This window comes from Centroberyx affinis, unplaced genomic scaffold, assembly GCF_046629955.1.
Source record: "Centroberyx affinis isolate AG114_WGS23_722 - 3 ecotype Tasmania unplaced genomic scaffold, CSIRO-AGI_Caff_v1 ptg003533l_1, whole genome shotgun sequence".
Classification (NCBI taxonomy): Eukaryota; Metazoa; Chordata; class Actinopteri; order Beryciformes; family Berycidae; genus Centroberyx; species Centroberyx affinis.
Genome location: NW_027281476.1, coordinates 237031 through 256883, shown reverse-complemented (window position 1 = coordinate 256883; position 19853 = coordinate 237031). Strand labels below are relative to the sequence as shown.

Here is a 19853-nt window from a genome sequence, read left to right as displayed (position 1 = left end):
TAAATGATCACTAGGCACAACCTTAGGTACTTGAGTGTAATGTGTGTATTTACAGTTAAGGGGAACATCTGCCACACTGGACACAAGCAGAGAAGGGTCAGAGGTAAGGGGGCAGATACAGAGTTCATGGGTCGTGACCATGGTAGAATTTGGACAGGAAGTCAGCGGGGCGAGGTGCCTCGGTCTCGTGGAAATAGCGCATCATGTGAGTCTTCTGCTTCCAGACGTGGATCGTTTCCTGGAGCTCCATTTTCCCCTGAGAGTTGAATAACACAAAGGGAGAATGTTTCATTACAAATAACACATGTGGCTCTACAGCAATAGCCAACATCCATCAGCCTAGATAAGCTAAGTCTATTTCCATCCATGAAACCTGGGAATTATATTGGAACATTTCAGGTATGAGCCGTCCTTGAGGAGCAGTGGCCCAAAAGACAGGTGCCTTCATGTTTACATGAGCAGCATAATAGAGAAGCAGACTTAATACTAGTTAGTTCAACTGGGATGTGAACATGCTTATAGCTGATGTGATTCAGGGTGCAGTGAATGAAGTTTCTACCTTGATGACTAACATGTCGATCACACGTGGGTCGGTGACGTGCTTGTTTTTGTCGAACATCTCCCTCACTTTGTCTCTCCCCTGACGCGCTGTGATATCCAGCTGAAATGTTGACACTGCAGAGGAAAAGACACATGATGTCATTCTGTGTTTCCAGCACGTCAACATGACCCGTTCACATTGTTTACAAAGCTAGTAAGTACGTATTAGACCGCTACACTGGGTTATGATATATCCAGGAAGTGATTAGGGGGGTTGAAGGAGGACGGCATCCCCCTGTCGGAACAAATTATGACAGTGCCTTAAAGAAGTGGAAGAAACACATATTCACCATCAGTAGACAGAAGCACAAGCTATGAGGAAAGACAAAAGACATCAAAGATGTCATAATAATCACCATTAAATCCATATTGTCCATGGTCTTTGACTGTGTGTGTGTGTGTGTGTGTGCTACATGAGTGACTTCAGGTGTCAATGTTTTCTTTCACAATGTCTATCTCGTTAAAAAGTCTGACGTGCCAACTCAAGGTATAAACACACAGAAAAACAACTGGCTAGCATAGAGCAAATATTGCAATTTAAGGTCTGTTCGTTAGGTAGCTCCTCATGTGTGCAGTCAAGTGACAACATCGATGTTTTCATCAAATTATGAAATACGTTTGGTAAATGAAGGTTAGTCAACTATCTACTAGTAGCTGGGGCAAGTCATATTATGCTAATCTGACACCAAAACATAGTCACACTTCAGTTTATCCACGGATCTGGTTGGACAAACATACTTTGCTAGACACAGTAGATACTGATATATAGATTTGCAAGATACAGTATCGTGTTAAATATGAAAAATGATCATGCAAGATGAGCTGGCCGGTGAGGTTAATGCAAGTTAACGTTAGCAACAGACGCGACCTTGACGCTCTCGCTCCTTTCTGTGCACCTTTCACGTGCAACAGGAGACCGCCATACCTGTGTTGGGGACCTCTCGGTACCAGGCCCGGTACAGCTCCCGCACCCTGCGCTTGGCTTCATCCAGGTCCCGGCTGAAAATCGGTTTAACAACTTTCGTAGCACCAGCCGCCGCTCGGCTCGCCGCTGTGGACGCCATGACTGTTGCCCCTGTTGCCGTTTCCTTTGCACTTCTTCGATAGTGTGACTACATGGGACGTTAATGTTGGCAGAGATAGTGCTGCCACCTAGAGTCGAGGCTGTTTCATGACAGGACACAAAAATACGGCCGTTCCCACATGAACAGTCTTGTCACCATTGTTCTGTGTTAATATAAAACCTTCTTGGTGTAGCCTCTAAGTATGTGTGATTCTAGTCTGCAGGTGTGTGTCATTGCATCATGTGAATCACGTGGAGGTGTTTCTATTAACCTTATTTTATTGATTGCAAAAATGTGGATAATTTACAAAGATGTCACATGCTCTATAGTACATTAAATATGAAAACATTGTCAAAAGACAGGTAGCTAAGTTTGTCATTTTATCACAATACACATGGTATATAAAAAAATTGGCTCATTGACGCAACACTTGTCATTTGCTGTGGTAGTGGCACATAAATGCCAAATAATGTTTAAGGGAGCCTGGGGGCTCGATTTCAATAGAGGTCCAGTTTCTGAGCCATGGTTTAAAAAATGAATAATTCTTGGATGTAAGACAACCTTCAATCAACAGCTTTTAGGAGGGTCCCCATCGAAAGTTGATCCCAAATTTCTTTATATACAATCATGGATCAATTTCCAACTCAGCTCCCCAAGAATCAGAAACTTTTGCTGTTTTGTGCTGTATTGATCCCCATGAAGAGTCTGTATACAGTATTTCATATTCAAGATGAAGCACATACGTTTCAGGGTAAAAAATAATTACAGCAATTGATTTAAGCTCCCACTTCTGAACAAACGTATGTTATTTTCACAGAGTAAACATGACTCAAGGCCGTACAAAATGGAAAACTGAGATGACGGTAGCTCTGCTTCTGTAATGGTGCATTCATTCCTGCTGTCTCACTCAGGCAGCACACACCAGCGAATAGGAGCAGTTTATGCAAACAAAAGCAGAGAAATACGGTACAGACTGTGAAGATTCATGTCATGCCAACACCTGATAATACAAAATTTGTCTTTCAACAAATATTCCAGTTTTAAGACCAAATGTGCACTCACACGCTCTCTCTTACACACACAAAAGTAAAAAATAAAAAACATAATAAAAAGTGCAGTTTCATATATCATGCGCGGCCCAGTGTAATTAAACCGATCAGCTAATAGCTAGTCTATGCTGCTCATTGGCAGAATGATTGAAAGCTAAGGCACTATCATGGTCCCCGAATAGCCAGAAATGTCCACTAATCCCAGTCCAGCAATCGTCTCTTCTGCCTCACTGTGTCCTCCTCTGTTTCAGTCACCATACCGCAGACAGCTGGAAAACAAACATATACAGCTATATTAACAATTACACATTACAGTTACAACAAATACAATTACACAAGTTTGCCAAAAGATACAATTAATTAATTATTTGTATTACTCTGTGTCCCAGTTAAACCAAGGTTAGACTGAATACAACAAGTCATGCATTACACCATATGCTGATAGCTTTGCCTCCTCTCATTCACAGTCCATTAAATTGTTCCCTCCAGCTTTCCGTAGATCTCTCTCACACAGTAAGCCCCTCCCACCTTTGCCTTTCCTTTATGCAGCATTAACGTCATATCACAAGAAGAAGTAGAACAAAATGACATCTTGCCACAACTTGGAAGCGTTCACATGTTTAACTCCTTGGAACGCCCATATCCAAAATCCATTTTTATCTATGAATCTAAAATCGTCCACAAATTAACTGCAGCAGATATTGCTCCCTTTTTTGTAAGTAGTAGATTCTATTAGTGTTAATATAACTGCTAATTTAGGTTTGTATTACCTTGGACTGCCGGCATTGGTGGATTCGCTGCTGTGTTTGCTGCTTGTGTTGACACACTGACACTAAGTGGGAGATATTGGAAAAAATTCCCACATGTACTACTTACTACTCAGAGGCTGACAACATTTTTTCCCAGTCAGCAGCTCATATTTACAGTAAATCTGATATGACATAAATGTGGCTTTACAGACAATTTCCCTTCATTAGGGTAATACATGTCTGTGTCTACCAGATTTTTAGTAATAGTGGCTGGTTTCTTTGGTACAGGCTTTTGTCCAGCATCTATTTTTCCATCCCTCCTACCGATCCATCCATCCATCCATCCCTCTCTGCCTCTCCTGTGTCTATCTGAGCGTTGGCCCCAGTGTCTGGTCTCAGTTGTTAAGGCTGTTGCCCAGAATCTGTCTTTCCCTCCTTCCATCCCTCCCCCCCTGCCTGTTTTCCATTAGCCCTTACCTGTCACTGTGTCAGAGCATCAGCCCCAGCGGCTGGGTCTCAGTGGTCCAGGCTGTTGCCCAGCGTCTGCCCCTCCTGCAGAGCAGCCATGGCGAGCCTCAGGTGCTCCTTCAGACTCTGGATCTCCCGCTCGCTCCGGCCCTTCATCCCGCTCAGCTCCTCGTGCACCTCCTTATATCGCTCGCAGGCCAGCCGTTTCTCCTGCAGGAGGAGGTGTAGTAGAGAGCAGTATTAAAAAGAAAGATCCACACTTTGATACTCTCACACTTTTATATATCATCAATCTGTGATGGTCAGTGCATTCCAGGATGTTATTTTGTGATGTGTTGTAATTTTTGGTGTATATACTTTCCCTCAACCTGCCTCATCTACCTCTATTTCAGTAAGCAAATTTGTTGCACTCAGTACATGTAGGTGGAGAGAGCAATAGTAAACTCAACACATCTTGTGGCTGTATTGCATTCTGGTCTTTTAAGGCAACTGTCAGTGGAGAAATTGGTATCTCTTCCTCTTCCACAGTTGATTTCTCCCTGTATGATTGTTGAACCTCAATGCTAAATGGTGAGTCTAGAAAGCCCTTTCTCGTTGATTCTGAGGGACTGACACCAAAACCTGACATTTACTGATGTTTTAGATGTTGAGAATGGTTCTGCTATCAAACTCCATTGTAGCTGCGCTGTTGTTTTATGGTGGATTTTTCCTTTAAGATGGGACAAAGTCATTATACAGATGGCACAGCAACTTGCAGAGCTGGAGTTTGTCAAATTCACATATAGTAATCACAGGATCTTCTCAGCTGCTGGTCTGAACAGCAATACTGATGCAGTGATTTAAGTATTCTACCACACACTGAAAGGCTTCAAACCCGCTCCATTACTTGAATATCTCTTTGTAGCGAAGTACATTGAAGCAAATGACGCGTTGTGCCACCAGGCTTTGTCAGGTTTTCTCCTCAATTATAGCAATGTTGCAAGAATACCCAAAACTAAGCCAAACACAAATAAGCACAGAGGGTACAGATTTATCCCACGGTTTATATGTTGGTTACCTGGCAAATGAACTTAACGTTAATTACTTCAATGTTTTGATGATAATCCAGAAAATCCTGGGAACTTGTTGCACTGCATTTTCTGAAAGCCTCCAGGCTATAAGACACTTAAGGAGACATTGTTCATAGATGTGAGGATTAACATTCCAAGTTATTCATCTAATGGTGTAGGGTTCACAGAAAAAGCACACACACTGGCAAAAATGGATCAATAGACACACAAGCGCACACACACACACACACACACACACACACACACACACAGTACCGTGTTAAGAAACTGCAGCTCGTTCCTTAGACAGCTGATCTCTTTGTGTAAGTACTCCACCTCGTTCTCTTTCACCCTGAGAAGAACCTGGGAGAAAAACAATACAGGGTGGTCATCATTTGCTGCCAAAAGCAACACATCTATTTAAGCTTCCATGCAATTAAACGAAATCCTTATAATTAACATTTGAGGCACAAAGACAACTGGACAAAATCAACCTCTTGTCCACTAAAGATGTCAATGTAATTGTGTCCTGGTGCTTCATTACCGACAAACACAGTGGGCTTTCTATGCAATCATAACTTGGGTTTGTGGCCAATTTACACCCACTGATTCTAAGCCAAATGCAGTTTTGCAAGCAGAGAGTTGGATTCAAGATGACATTCTCTTTATTAATGTACAACTATATTACAATACATGCTACTAATAACTCAGTAAATAGAAAGTCGTCTTAAAACATCATCATATTTTGCTAAATGTAAGAGCTTACCATGACCACCCTTTCCCTAAGGGGATCAATAAAGTATTATATCATTATTACATTTTTAAAAAAGGAGTAACTCCAACTGTAGGAATGAAAACAGGCTTGCTGGTGATGTTTCAGGCACTGTACTCCTAGCACTGACTGGATTTTTGTTTTGACACCCACTGGCTCTGCTGTTGTTAAGCAGCTATTTATATCAAGGAAATCATAAGTAGAGCTGCAACGATTAATCGATTAATCGTTTAGTTGTCAACTATTAAATTAATCGCCAACTATTTTGATAATCGATTAATCGGTTTGAGTAATTTTTTAAGAAAAATAAGTCAAAATTCTAGCTTCTTAAATGTGAATATTTTCTGTTTTTTTTACTCCTCTGTGACAGTAAACTGAATATCTTTGGGTTGTGGACAAAACAAGACATTTGAGGACATCATCTTGGGCTTTGGGAAACACTGATCGACATTTTTTACCATTTTCTGACATTTTATAGACCAAACAACTAATCGATTAATCAAGAAAATAATAGACAGATTAATCGACAATGAAAATAATCGTTAGTTGCAGCCCTAATCATAAGCATTTTTCAGGCAGGGGATATGAAGCCCACTACAGGGCGGACTTCTCAGATAAAGGTGAAGTATACAGCACATTTATGCCAAAGCTCACAGGCTGTTGGGATACAAATTCATATGTCGTGCCCTACATATCAACCTGACGCCAGTTCACTTTCAAACCTCTCATATTACTCAGTTTATGACTCGTGGTCTAGTTAAAGCAGTGTGGTTGGAGAGGCTTGACAGGTGAAAATATCTCTTCTCATTCCATGACCTACCTCTAGTTCACAGGACGTCCTGTCTCTGTTGTCATTAGAGATGCCCTCTGACCCCTGACCTGTGATGGTAGAGCGGATGCGGCTGATCTCGTCCATCAAACGGGCCTGTAAGTCCTGAAGAGGGAAATATCCAATGATGTCTATGGAATCTCATGAGTTGACATAAATTCACACACGGTGGATCACAGACCCTAGTTGATTCCTATAAAATTTAAAAATATACAGTATATGTCCTTGGTATTTGTTTCAATAACAAATATGGCCAATTAGAGATGGGTTAGTGAAGACCAGACAGACCAGACTGAAGTTTTGTGGTAGACAAGATTAGTAGTACACAACCAATAGCTCCAATGGTTTACTTTTTACAGCCTTTTTAACCTTACAGCTAAATAAGCCCCTATGTGGTAGGAAAATGACAAGAGACAATGGGCCTCATTCACTAATATGTGCGTAGAAATGTTCTTACTTTGCGAACAAAATAAGTGCGCACGCAAAATTACCATCGGATACATGACACGTGCGCACCGGTCAATTTTGATCTTACCACCGTGCGTATGTTAGTGAATCAGAATCATTCTAAATTGACAGGCACGTGCCCGCTATTTGCAATCAGCATACTGCCACGCCCACATTTCTCTATATAAGGAAATACGTTTGCCTAGAGGTGTATCATGGAGAAAGCATCCATAAGTGGGATACTTCCAAGAAATGAGGGTGAAAGTGATGATAACAGGCCTTAACTCGCAATGCCAAAACCAAGATCACCAGTAAAATGGGCAGTTTTCTTTGTTTATGTGACATGGAGATGTTAACACACGTAGGGGACTGTACAGTTGCCGAGGCGCACAGAGATCCATGACACACAGATCCATCTCTCCTGGGAAGAAAACACAGTGTCGGGTGGGCAGATGCACTCGGAATAAGTACTGTGTGATGTCCAAACGATTTGTGTGTAGTACCTGCTCACACAAACCACCAAACCAAAGTTGTGCGCTGACCGCGAGACTGAACAGTAAGAAAGGAAAGGCAACCCGTGCGTGAAACTAAAAAAAAAAATAGTGTAGAAAGAAATGCCACAAATGGAAAAGCACATTGCCATATTTGGAGCGGCAGCGGTTTTGTTTTTACTCTTTGAATCAGTTCAATTGTGCAATTTTACCGTTATTTACAAAAACACTGCATGCGTAAAAGCACATTGGACATATTTGGAGAGGGAAGCACTGAACACAGGCACATTCACCATCGTTTTTGACAAGAAGGTGACAAGAGGGGCGTATTTATAGTCATGTGCGTAGTTAATTCTGGGAGGAGACAAGGCGGGACTCTGAAGATGCGCTCTCTCCTGAAGGCACGGGCTGCAATATCTTCCAGCAAGGCTAGATATGCCATCTTAACACTTGCTTGGAGGTAAATCGGAATCTTTTATATACCCTGCATGCCTTTTAATAGGCTACCAATTAACCAGTTGGCTACCAATTAACAATGGCTACATATGCCAATTTCATGGCACTAGAAATTGGTAGGAGTAGCCGATTATTATAGGCCAAAATCAATAAAAACAATGAAAACCAAAACTGTTACATTTCAATATGGACATTCTCATACTCCACTGTAAGCTAGGACTGGGACATTCAGTTTTTATAGTTGAATATTTTAATTATGACAATAATTGATGAGGATGAAAGGGCATCAATTTCATGGTTATTTAATACATTTGGCCAATGAATTAGTAAATTAGCGGTTTTAAATATTGTTGTCTATTAAAGCCTTTTTTAATGAATGCAGTTTTAAAATGCTATGCATTTAGTTAAAAGGTGTGTGTTTTCTATTTTCTAAGACAGCCGGGCCTTCATCATTTGTGCGTACGCATGGTCTGAGGCAGTTCTAAATTTGTTCGAGTACGAACAAATTCAAGTAAGAAAATATTGATGAATCCCGGATTTGTGCATAAAACGTTTGTATGCATGGTTTAAGCACAGATTTGTGCGTACGCACTGTTTGTGAATGAGGCCCAATGAGAGGATTTTACCGAAACAATCAAAGTTCCCCCTCTAAGGGAATAGCTGAAATTTCTGTAATGTTGCCAATAGCTATCAAGCCCTCTCAGATTTCCCTACGTATATAAAACAATCAAATGAGGGATAAAGTGATGGTTTAAGACAAGATCTTCGACCATATAAGTTTTCTCAGAGTGAAACATTTACCATTACACAGAATGTCACTATCTCTTGTGCTATATATGAGAGTTACGTCTGATGGCATATACTGGTCAACGTCTGGAACGATCACTCATTTAGACTTAACTATGGCTTTAAGATGAAAGACTACTCCATTGTTTGTCTTCTTACCCTGCGTACCTTTTTTAAAATCTACTGATAGCTCACCTGGTTCTCCTTCCTCAGCTGCTCCATGTCTCTCTCCTTGCGGCTGATCTCCCTCTCCCTCTCCGCGTTGTTCTGCTCGGCCCGGTTCAGCTCCAGACACTTCTGAGAGTAGCGCTCGGACAAGCCGGCCAGCTCTCTCTGCAGGGTCTGCGTTTCTGCCCTGGGGAAAAGGCATCATGACGTTCACAAATCTGTATGAGTACTGATGGTCTTGTGGCTTGGTGGGCTAAATTGCAGACCAAACAGTTGCAATGTTGTAAGTTCTGTGAGAACATCAAATATTTAAAATGCAAAGTAACCAAATGCAGGCTTAGATGCAAGCTCTTTCATCTATGTCACAGCACTGTTCTGGAAGGGATGACTGTTGCTTATACAATATGTGCAGACAGCCAATGAAAATGCTCCTCTGCTCTGCACTGACTGTGCACTTCTAAAGCAACAGGTGGGTGTGATTCATGTTTACATCCCTTAACACCACTGACATGCTCTAAAATAGAAAGCGCAAGAGAGAGTTTATTTCTGTTTTGATGAGGCAAATATTTCCTACTGCGGTTAACAGAGGCTTTTTTCTGCTCATGACCAATCACTACAAGAGCAAAAACGCAGAGCAGGTGACAGATGAACTCTGAAATGCAGGTTCCAGTAGCTGCCACTGAGACAGCGCCGTGTCAAAGGCCTTGGGAAGCTGACAAAGGAAAACTAATCCATGACCAAATTCTTGTACATTCCTAAAGTGCCTAACAAGAGCCAGTAGCCTCTGCGGTAATGGCCCGGCTTACACAAGGAATCCTGGATTGTTGTGGAGTCTCCAAATTCTACTTTTCTTTTCATAGAAAGCCCTTTTATGGCCAACTAGCACCCACTTAAAAGCACAAGAGAGCTATTCACATAAATGACCAATGTTTTCTATACAGAGACTTGAGGGCCATGCCACAAACAAGCACTATATTTCAGACAATGTGGATTGGTAATTTTGCCAATAATAATGAAAGTAGGCTACATAGAGTGGCATGCCATTTCTTCAAAGGCTCACACAAGACAGACTTGTCCAAACAGTGGAAATTTTCATAATAAAAATCCTTGTAGTGGTTAACAGCCACTCCAAGACAGACAGCAACCATTGTTATTTTACACTCTGTTATTTGGGAAAAAAGCTTGATGTCTGTCAAAATCTTGTTCACTTCAGAAAGTTACCCATGTGTAATTCAGCCTTTAGTGAAGAAGAGTAAAATAAAAGCTTTTAGATGATGATCTCCTGTATGTAAATCAGGCAGACATGAATATGCACTGTTTGTTTGTGTACATAATATTATGTGGACATCAGTGCATCCCACATTCTTCTGCCCAGCTACCACCAAGCTACTCAGTTCACACCCATCCCCTACTCCCTGATTCCCATCCAAACCACATATTTTTAGATTGTCAGTGAAACAACTCGGAACATTATTTTGTACTTTGGTTAGTCATGATGTCAACTTTTCATAGTTGGCTGTCTCTGGTGTCAACAGTAAAATGCTGAGTAAAAAGTTAAGAATTAAAAATTGTCATGCTAACAGGCATAAAGGCAGACTGGTAGCATTGCTAGCCAGTCTCCTGTACCTACAAGTATCTAGACGGCCTGTGTGTATCTACCACACTAGAAAAGACTGAACTTATAATACTTACTGTTGTTGGGCTCGCAAGGTCTGTGAGTCCGCCACCCCGCTGCTTAGCCTCTTGGCTTTCTCCACCTCTCTCTCCAGCTCCTCCTTGTGGGCCTTCTTTAAAGCCTCCATCACTAAAACATAAACACACAAGTAGCATTACAAACTGGCAAGACACTATCTCAACACCAAACACTGAGCTGCTCTCGATGACGCTGGCAAACATTGACCTTTGACCTCTCTCACAGCTAAACAGTAAATCAAGCAGCTGTGACAAAACCTCTATGAACTTAAAACAGGACCACAAGATTTTTCTGATCACATGACCTGACATTAAACACATCTTAAGAGTGGTCAATCATCAAAGTTTATTGCAGCATTGGCAAGTTGGAAACAGAACCAACAGTATGGTGACCCATAACCCACTACAACTCAGTAACAAGCTCAAAAGTTTTCAACCTTAACCTGCATTAGAACATAGTTTTGTATAATGCTTTCATACATTTTTGCTCAGGGCGTAGTTTGACTAAAAACAAAACATGAAGAACAATAACAATTCATGTTGATACTCAAGTGATCAGTGAGCCCTGTCAACCCTGTTGATGAGACACGTTCTCATTGACTGACCTTCCTATGGCAATTTAAGCCATTTGGACAAACTTCAAATGGCTCAGTAAAGCTTATATTTTGTATTGTTGTTTTTTTTATTGTACTTGTTTTTTTCGTTTTGTTTTTTTACACATTTCATTTGTCAAATTAAGGCATATTAACAAAATGGTATAATCAGAGTTCTTTTGCTCTTATTTTTTACATCTACAGCAAATTATCTTATACCTACCCTCACCTCCCACTGTTTCTTTAGACATCTAACATTTCGCTGTTGTCAGGTGAAAACCTCACATCTCCAAAATGTCAACTGTAAGGAGCTAAGAAAAACAGCCTTGTTTTTAGCTTGACCACCACGCATTTTTGAGTTTATCCAGTGGGTTTTGAAAGGGTTTCATAACACCAAGGGTTGCAGAATTGTCTCAACCCATAGAGAAGTATAGAATCCTTCAATTGATGTTAAAACTTGAAAATCACCTAAATTAGAGCTACAAGGTTTTCACCCGACAGTGTCAATATTCAGTATTTGCTGACGTGCAAAATTCTTTCAATATATGCGGCCTATGACGTATTTCCCACAAACCCCCCTGGATGATTAATTTCATACTCTTGTATACTATATCCTCTTATTCTACAATAGCCGGTCCTGTCTCCTGACCTTGTGCGGTGGCCTTGGTCTCCTCCAGCAGCAGCCTGTCCCTCTCTGCCTCCAGTTCCTTGGTCTGGCGGTCATGCTGCTTCTGCAGCTCTTCCAGCGCCTGCCGGTGAGCACGCTCCATGGCTGCCAGGCTACGGCCGCAGGGGGCCTCAGGGCCACAGCCACCCGCTACACCACCCCCCACTCTCCCTCCTCCTCCTCCTCCTCGTTGCAGTTGCTCCAGTTGTTGCCTCAGTGACGCCACCTGAGAAAGGAAGAGAAAGACAGAGGTAAAGCTCACTGAGGGAGGGGGAGGGTGACAAAATGGGATGTTTAAATGTGATGGCACACGAGTGTTGGTGTTGGCAGTGAGAACTGAGTAGTAATGAGGATAAGGATATGAGGAAACAGGAGGCCTTTGAATGGCCAACTGGTGAGGGATTATTCTGTGCTTAACCAACAATAGGAGCAATTCATTTAGACTCATTTAGTTCATTACAGAGTAAACTAAGGGAACATTATAGTCAACACAGTGAATCAGTTTAGGTGTCCCAATGCCAACATGTCATACAATAGGGGCACTTTTAGAGATTACACACACAGACACAACCATAGACACACACCACAATACACAAAGAACAGAACAGGAGTTTCAGCAATATTTCCACTAGCACCATCTACATCCCCAGAGGCGAATCTTTAGTGTTTCTTAATTGTGTTGCTCAGGTGAACAGATATAGATAACATCTGCCACCTGCGTATTTTAGTTGGAAATCATTGTTGAAGAGCAAGAAGCATGCCAGAACAAGACTTAAGTGTTAACAGGCAGGAAACAGGATTACTTCATCTGGACAGATGAAGGGTTAATTTGCATTTTATTTCTTTAACTTTGCAAATTGGAAAATCATCTCCACGCACTACCTCCCTCTGCAGCGCCTCATTGGCTGACTGGCTGGAGGACCGTGATCCCATTGTTGGTAAGGACCTCATCTCCTTTAATGGCATCCGTTCAAACTCCGCCCACTTTTTCTCTATTTCATCCTCCGTTCGGTGCCTTTGGTTCGATCCCAAGCCTGGCCCCTTCCTGGACAGCACAGCCTCCCATTGGCTACTTGTGGCATCTCTGTTCCTCTCCTCCTGCCATTGGCTGTGCTCCCTGCCCTGCCCCTCCCCTGCTTCTCTCTGACTGGCTGGGAGAGGGCTGGAGGAAGCAGGAACCGGGGAGAGCTCAACGTAGTCAAACCTGCGATGAGTGGGAGGCGCGGAGGTTGGAACTTCTAATTGGGCATCGCCATGACGTGAAGCTGACCGACGGGAGGACAACAGGGAGCGAGTGTGGGAGTTTTCTTTGTCACTACTGCTGTCAGGCAGTCTAGAGAAAATGAGAGACCAAGAAATGATTGATCAATCCGTGATTTCTGCTACTATTATCTGATAACCTCTTGCATCCCCTATTGACCAGATAAAGCTATCAAGTCATGGACTGACTTATCAAACACAAATTCGTCAAGGTTGATGAAACAAGTGAAGCTGCAGCATACACAACCTCACCATGAGCAATCAAGGCATGGCTGGAAATGAGTCACTATGTAAGCAGAGCATACAGTAACCCTCCAAGTAATTTGTGAAACTGAGTAATCTTTGAGTAATCTTTGAATGGCCAAGCATGCAGCTACAGGAATTCTCCAAGGGCAAAGCTGCTGGTGCATGTGAGGAACAGAACCTCTTATCTGGTTGTATTTAGCCGAGGCTGAGGCACAGCCTCAAGAGCAATGAGGTAACTCTCTTTTAAAAGCATGTGAGTGTAGGTGAACGTCTTCACAAACATTATTGAAATGGTACTGCAAATGAAATTACAACTTTTGGAATGGCAGTGTACAACCTCCTAATGCTGCTTTCTTTTACGATCATAAGAGCATGAATGTTAGATTTAGCTCTGTAACTCAGTGTGTGAGGTCTGGAGAAAAGGATACGGTTTAGTATTGTAGCCTGGACACGCTATAAAAAAAAGATCCATCGCACTCCTAGAGCAAATTCTGAAATGTATCCAACTTGTAAACTATAAATTTGAAGGGAAAACACTGCTTTACCTTCCACAATCCCTCTTGTTACATTTGAACAATTCCCTACTGGCTAAAACTCACTGTGTGAGGTCTGGAGAACTGCTGGGCCGGACGCTCTTCCTCAAAACCTCGATCCAATTCCTCCTGATCCCTGCTGTCATGGCAGACAGAGTGACCACCGCCTCCCGTGTCTGGAAAACAGAGGAAAAAAACAGGTTAAGGGGAGAGACAGAAAGATGCGGTAGAATGGGGATAAGATGGAGGAGACAAAGGAAAAGACAAGGTATTGAATACATATTGTACAAAGGTGAGAGGATATTCTGACACAGATGAGAGTTATGATATTGGAATAACAAGAAAATGCTGCAGAAATTGAGAGCGGGTGTGGTAAGGCAGATAAGGAAAAGGAGGAACGAATATAAAGAAGAAAATCATCAGTCACAGACACAATCTATGAGAGAACTTGACCCGTGAAAGAGATATTCACCTGTATCTGAAATCCATAGTTCTTCTCCACATCAAACTCGGACACCTTCACACAGGATTTTAGGTCAATCTCCCCGTCTATGTCATCTTTCTGTACCGAAAACACAAGAACACCCATTCATACACAGCTATCAGACACAGTATAGATTTCTGTTCCACTCTGTTAAACAGTGGTATTAATAGGAGGTTAAATGTTTACACACAAGCTTGAGTTTGAATGGATGCCTTGTTTAGGAAAATACAAAGACTCTCAAATAACATTAGCCAGAAATCATGTTACCGACTATTAAATTACAACAAGCATCCATTCAGAACAGTGGAAGAGTGTGTTTAGTCACTATTTAAAATGAATGTGTCTAGTTAAGAATATACCTCCTCTGCCCCCGAGTCTCTGTAGTACTTCAGCCCAGCATCGGTCAGAACAAACCAATGCTTCTTCCACTAAAGAAACACACAGGTCATCAGTTAAACCAGGACTGAACCCAGATCAACAACCAGTCACACTCACAAACAACCATTAAAACACATTGCAATGACAGTATTTGATTACAATATCTGAGACAATGATTTTGAAAAACATGAAAAAACATTTGTTCTGCAGAATAAAACATCTGCAAAAGCAATGACAAAGGTCAGAATGAAACAGGAAGGCTGCATGCAACTGCACAGCGTGAACTAAAAAAAAAAAACCCCTCAAGGATGGCACTGTAAACTTATGTGATGTGTGAACCGAGAAGCTCATCCAGTCAAGCGGATCATGCAAGTGAGGAGCCACCTGTTGCGTCTCCGGCCCCCAAGCTATTACTGTGATAACAAGGATAATCTGCTGCTATCGCCTTACACACAACCTTTCTCATTAGGAAAGTGGGATGGAGGGAAGGGCCAATGAGGGAGGAGGGAGAGGAGGATAGCCTCTGACTTCTGACTGGAGTAAGACACGCTGCTTAACTGTACAAGAACACAGCCTGTAGGATTTTTACCTCTCCGCTGTCATCCAGCTTTGACATCCACCCCTTCTTGAAGTTAAGGAGGTCAGGCTGTGAGGCAAAGAAGACAGTTTTATGTTCACTGACCTTTGTCTGAAGGTTTAAAAGAAATGTTACAAGTACAAAAGTTGAACAAAGGAGCAATGTGTATGTGATGTTTACATCACATACACATTACACACACACACACATCAGCAAACCAACATTTACCTCGACAGGCTGTTCTATACCAGACAGATGCTAAAAAAAAAGCAATGATGGCATGGAAAGGCACATATGAGGTGTGAAAAATAACAGGAAACATAATATGTATGCGTATGAAGGATGAGCACAGAAAACATGTCAAAAGACAAGACAGAGAGAGAGAAACAGCTAGGCAATGAGAGGGAGAGAGATTAGGAATTGGAGCAGCACATCCTTAGAGATGGGAGGAAAGATTTGGAAACTCATTAAATTTACAGTGGGAACAGTGGAGTCTACAGTAACACTACCTCCTCCGTTCATCTCTCAAGACTCTCACATTGTGTAATAGCTTGTGTGTCTCAACTGTGTGTGTCAACGAGGCGGTAGATTAATGAAAACCTGTAACTGCTCTACCGTCATTTCCAGGAATAGCGCGTTTTCGGATTTGACAGGAAGAGGAAAACATGCAGCTCGGTACCTCAAGATGAGATGATCCCGGATTAAGATTAGGCAATTTTTCCCACCGTACATTCCTCAGTTTGCTCCCTTATCTCTCTTCCATTGACATGCACATTCCTCACTTTTAAACCTCTTTCTTTCTTCCTCATCCCTTTCTCTCTCTGGATTCTCATTCCCATCACCTTTCTCTCTTTTGCAACTCTGTCCCTTGTCTTTTTTTTCTCTGTCCATTCATTCTGCTTTCTCCCGATCATCTTTATTTCTGTGTCTGTTCTCTCATTTTCAACTAGCCCTTTTCTCCATCTCTGTTCTCTTACTGGCACCACAGTTGTATTCTTAATGTAAACCACAGTAACTCCTAAGCTTTCTCTGTGTAGCTTATCCACGCTGCTGGTCTTTCTTCCTCAAACTAACACATTATAAGGTCTGGAGACTGCTAATAGACTGTGGAATGGGAATAATGTAATGAGTGCAGAGTTTTCAAAAACCTTATTAAGACGGTATCTGTGAACACAGTTGAATTTAATAAGCCCCATGTGCCATTTAACGTTAATTTTATCGTGTAGACCTAATTGTATAATAGCATGTGAAAACACCTCAGAGAATTTCTGATTAATATTTGGTATGCACGCACACACAAATACACACACACAAATCCTGTGCACAATTAACAGCTGGATCATCAGAGAGAGCGTCAGTGACAGATGCAATAGGAAACTTTGTTTGAGAGGCTTTTTTGTTTTTGAGAAAGATGAGATTAAGAACATTAATCAGCAGTGACTGCTTTTTCCTCCTTTATTTTCCTTCCTCCACTAAACTGGGAGGACTGGCATAGTTTCCATGTCTGTGGCTAACAGTGTCTATTATATATTTCAACTTCCTCATACATTTATTTTATCCAGTCACTGTGTGCCCATGTGCGAGGTCAGGGAGCAGCCACTGGGGAAAAAAGTAGGCTATAAAGGATTGCATTCTCAATGAACCAAATGCGAATGCAACAGTGTGTTTCCTTGTCATGTGCTTTGAGATCAGTGACCCTGGAGGAAAGAGGGACAGTTTGAGACGACATTTTTTCATTTCTGTCACCCATCACTATAACAAAGCATTGTCTGGTATTCCTTCCCTTGTCCTTTAGGCCTGTTGGGCCATGTTTTAACCTCATCTTTACTTGTTTCTTTTTTTTTAAACGGATTGCTCACTATACAATGTGAATCAGAGAATCCCTTGAGTGAGATGATACATGTGTGCATTGTACTGGTTGTGTCAGATCAGCGTTATTGGTTTACAGTGGTTTAGTGAGTCAGGTATCTCCAGGTTGGTCTAAAAAATAATTTCTAGTTGTCTTGGCTGTGTGCATGCATGTGCAAACACGGAACATGTGCAAGACAATGCTGGCTGTAAAAACTGACACGTAGTGGTTAATGACACTTCCCACTACTGTAAACAACAGTGGGTAAACAATGAAGCTCCAACCTGGAAACTAGCATGGAGTTTTAGATTTGTTACAGCAACCGAAAAGCAATTTAGAAATCATAGCCATGGGCATAAGCACAACACAAGGTAACCAACAAAAGAAATATTTAAATTTCAGGGTTGAGTCACAAGCAAATCTGCCCACACACCCTGGTACCAAAACAACACAGACCAGGGGTAGAGTCAGTTAAAACACTATATTTCTCTGAAACACATTCATAACTATTAAACGTTGCAACCAAACTGCTATATTATTGACTGTCTCCTGGACCAGAGTTCATTTGAGATAAAGTCAGGAAGAAGAGACACTTTTCAGAGAGTCAGGGAGAACAAACTGCTATCAAGGTAGGTAACGTTACAACTTACCGTCATGATAACAGAATCCAGAGTGCAAAAATATAAAGGCAAAGAGAAAAGTACAGTTATCTTACGCAAAGACAAGGCCTTCTTGCCCCAAAACTGTCTATCTAGCTAATCCTTTCGGGTAAAAAACGTCCCTTTCTCGCAGGAGACTAACGTTACGCAAAATTAGATAAAACCCCGCCATTCCTCCCCATGTTTAATCAGCGAACCGCAAACAGCCGTTCAAAGCTGCTTTTCTATTAAGCCCTAAGCATAAAGTGTTTTCCCTCGACTGAACCTTTAACAGATAAACTGCCGGTAGGACTAAAAAAAAACGAATTTCACAACTTTCTGACAAGTCGCGAGTGCTGCAGCTCGCTCAGCTCTCTTCTGCCCTGTCTGCCACTTCCTGGGCGGATCCGCGAAGATCGTTTGAGAAAACAAGCCTACCTAACCGCACGGTTGTTTCCCAAACTGGGGTCCAGGGACCTCCAGGGGTCGTTGAAGCAAAAGGAGCAATAGTTTAATCTCGTTTAGTTTCACCCACGAGACGTTAGCACAAGGGGAAAATGTGTAAAAATGACATTTCAGAACAGTGGTGTCACTCTCTCCTTTTATCTCTACACCTACAGTACAGGCAGACAACAAAGATCTTTCCTGGGACAAAACCTTTCTAAAAGCTATTTTGGGGGCTCCTTGACATGAAAAACGTTTGGGAACTCCTGCATTAAGTCTACCAGTCATTACCCCAAAAAATCATAGTGAAATATTCATGTTTAGTGCAAAAAAATATGCACAGCAAAACTGACAAGATCCCAAGTATAAATATATAGAACAAAAATACAATATTTTTCATGACTGAATATCTTTATGCTGGCAAACAAAGTGGCACTCCCCCCCCCCCCAAATCCTCTCTTGGTAGCTATTGGTTTCAGTTCAGGAATTTCAACACATGCCCCAGCAGACCACAATTGACAAAGCTCAGTCAGTCTTATGAAATGCCTTTAGGGTGTAGGTGAAGTCTATAGACACACAACAACCAGCTGTTAAAACAGAATAAAAAAACAGGTATAGGTTGAATATAGGTCAGGTATGCCAGCAGGCTAGTTTTGAAATTAATAGATGGGATTCGTATGTAGACGGGACATGTTGCCAACATGTCTAGTCAATATGTAACAGAAGCATTCAAATAGGCAGTACAGCAATAAACATGTTTATTGCTGTACTGCCTATTTGAACGCGTGTGTGATGCAACATCTGTGCTACAGGTTTATGATGTTCATTTACATTAAACAGATAAATCTGCTGTATAGAGGCCTTTAATGTGACCCTACGCATGGCAGAATGGGAAGCGAAAATATGGAAACTCTCTCACTCTCACTTTCTGTCCCTATCTCCCCACACACACACACACACACACACACACACACACAGCGAGTAAACACACATAGACAAACAGACCAGCTGTATAACATACCTGCATTTGTTCAGATCTGTGATGATTACCTTTCCAAGAGCCGCCCTCCTCTACTGTGGGACTACCAGACCTCTGGAAAGAAACAGCTTGTAGTTATGAACATATTCAATGTCTGAATGAGCAAATATAGAAACCACCTGAGTTTCACATCCACAAAGGATTTCTTTAATCTGGTGTATGGTATGTGGAAGATGTGGTTAGACATTAACATATTGTGCAGGTGACAGCAACCACAAGAACAAGCCCTAATTCCACTGGAATGCATTTTGTTATAATAATTGTACAGGGGTAACTGTGAGGTAACTCTCACAAAATCATGTAATGCAAATACAATGCTCATACCACTGCATGAGTTCATATCCCAGCTCCTGCTATACTGTTGTTACTCTTTCTACTCCCACTCCTGTCTCTCTCCACTTCATATTCTCAAAAATCCAATAAAATATTCTGGAGATTTTGTTTTTTCTCTAGTGCAAAGCTACTCCTATAAAATATGGATTTTGAGAGCAATTTCAGATCAATAAATGCAGCTCAAAAAAAAAA

General features: G+C 41.6%; 2 protein-coding genes across 2 annotated transcripts; both read right to left on the bottom strand.

Annotated features, from left to right (window-relative positions):
* Positions 1–30: 30 nt before the first annotated feature.
* ndufa6 (NADH:ubiquinone oxidoreductase subunit A6) lies at positions 31–1693 on the bottom strand. Its single transcript, XM_071539961.1, has 3 exons — positions 1526–1693; positions 560–675; positions 31–256 (listed from the first exon to the last, which is right to left on the bottom strand). Exons 1-3 carry the CDS (start codon positions 1662–1664, stop codon positions 125–127), a joined length of 387 nt encoding a protein of 128 aa, XP_071396062.1. The 5' UTR covers positions 1665–1693; the 3' UTR covers positions 31–124.
* A 247-nt stretch (positions 1694–1940) lies between these two features.
* Positions 1941–18222, bottom strand: triobpb (TRIO and F-actin binding protein b). Its single transcript, XM_071539936.1, has 13 exons — positions 17858–18222; positions 15371–15427; positions 14763–14831; positions 14392–14481; positions 13986–14095; positions 12763–13213; positions 11863–12106; positions 10621–10732; positions 8956–9115; positions 6572–6685; positions 5256–5342; positions 3940–4140; positions 1941–2982 (listed from the first exon to the last, which is right to left on the bottom strand). The coding sequence occupies exons 1-12, from the start codon at positions 17861–17863 to the stop codon at positions 3979–3981; spliced, it is 1662 nt and encodes a 553-aa protein (XP_071396037.1). The 5' UTR covers positions 17864–18222; the 3' UTR covers positions 1941–2982; positions 3940–3978.
* Between the last annotated feature and the right edge of the window lie 1631 nt (positions 18223–19853).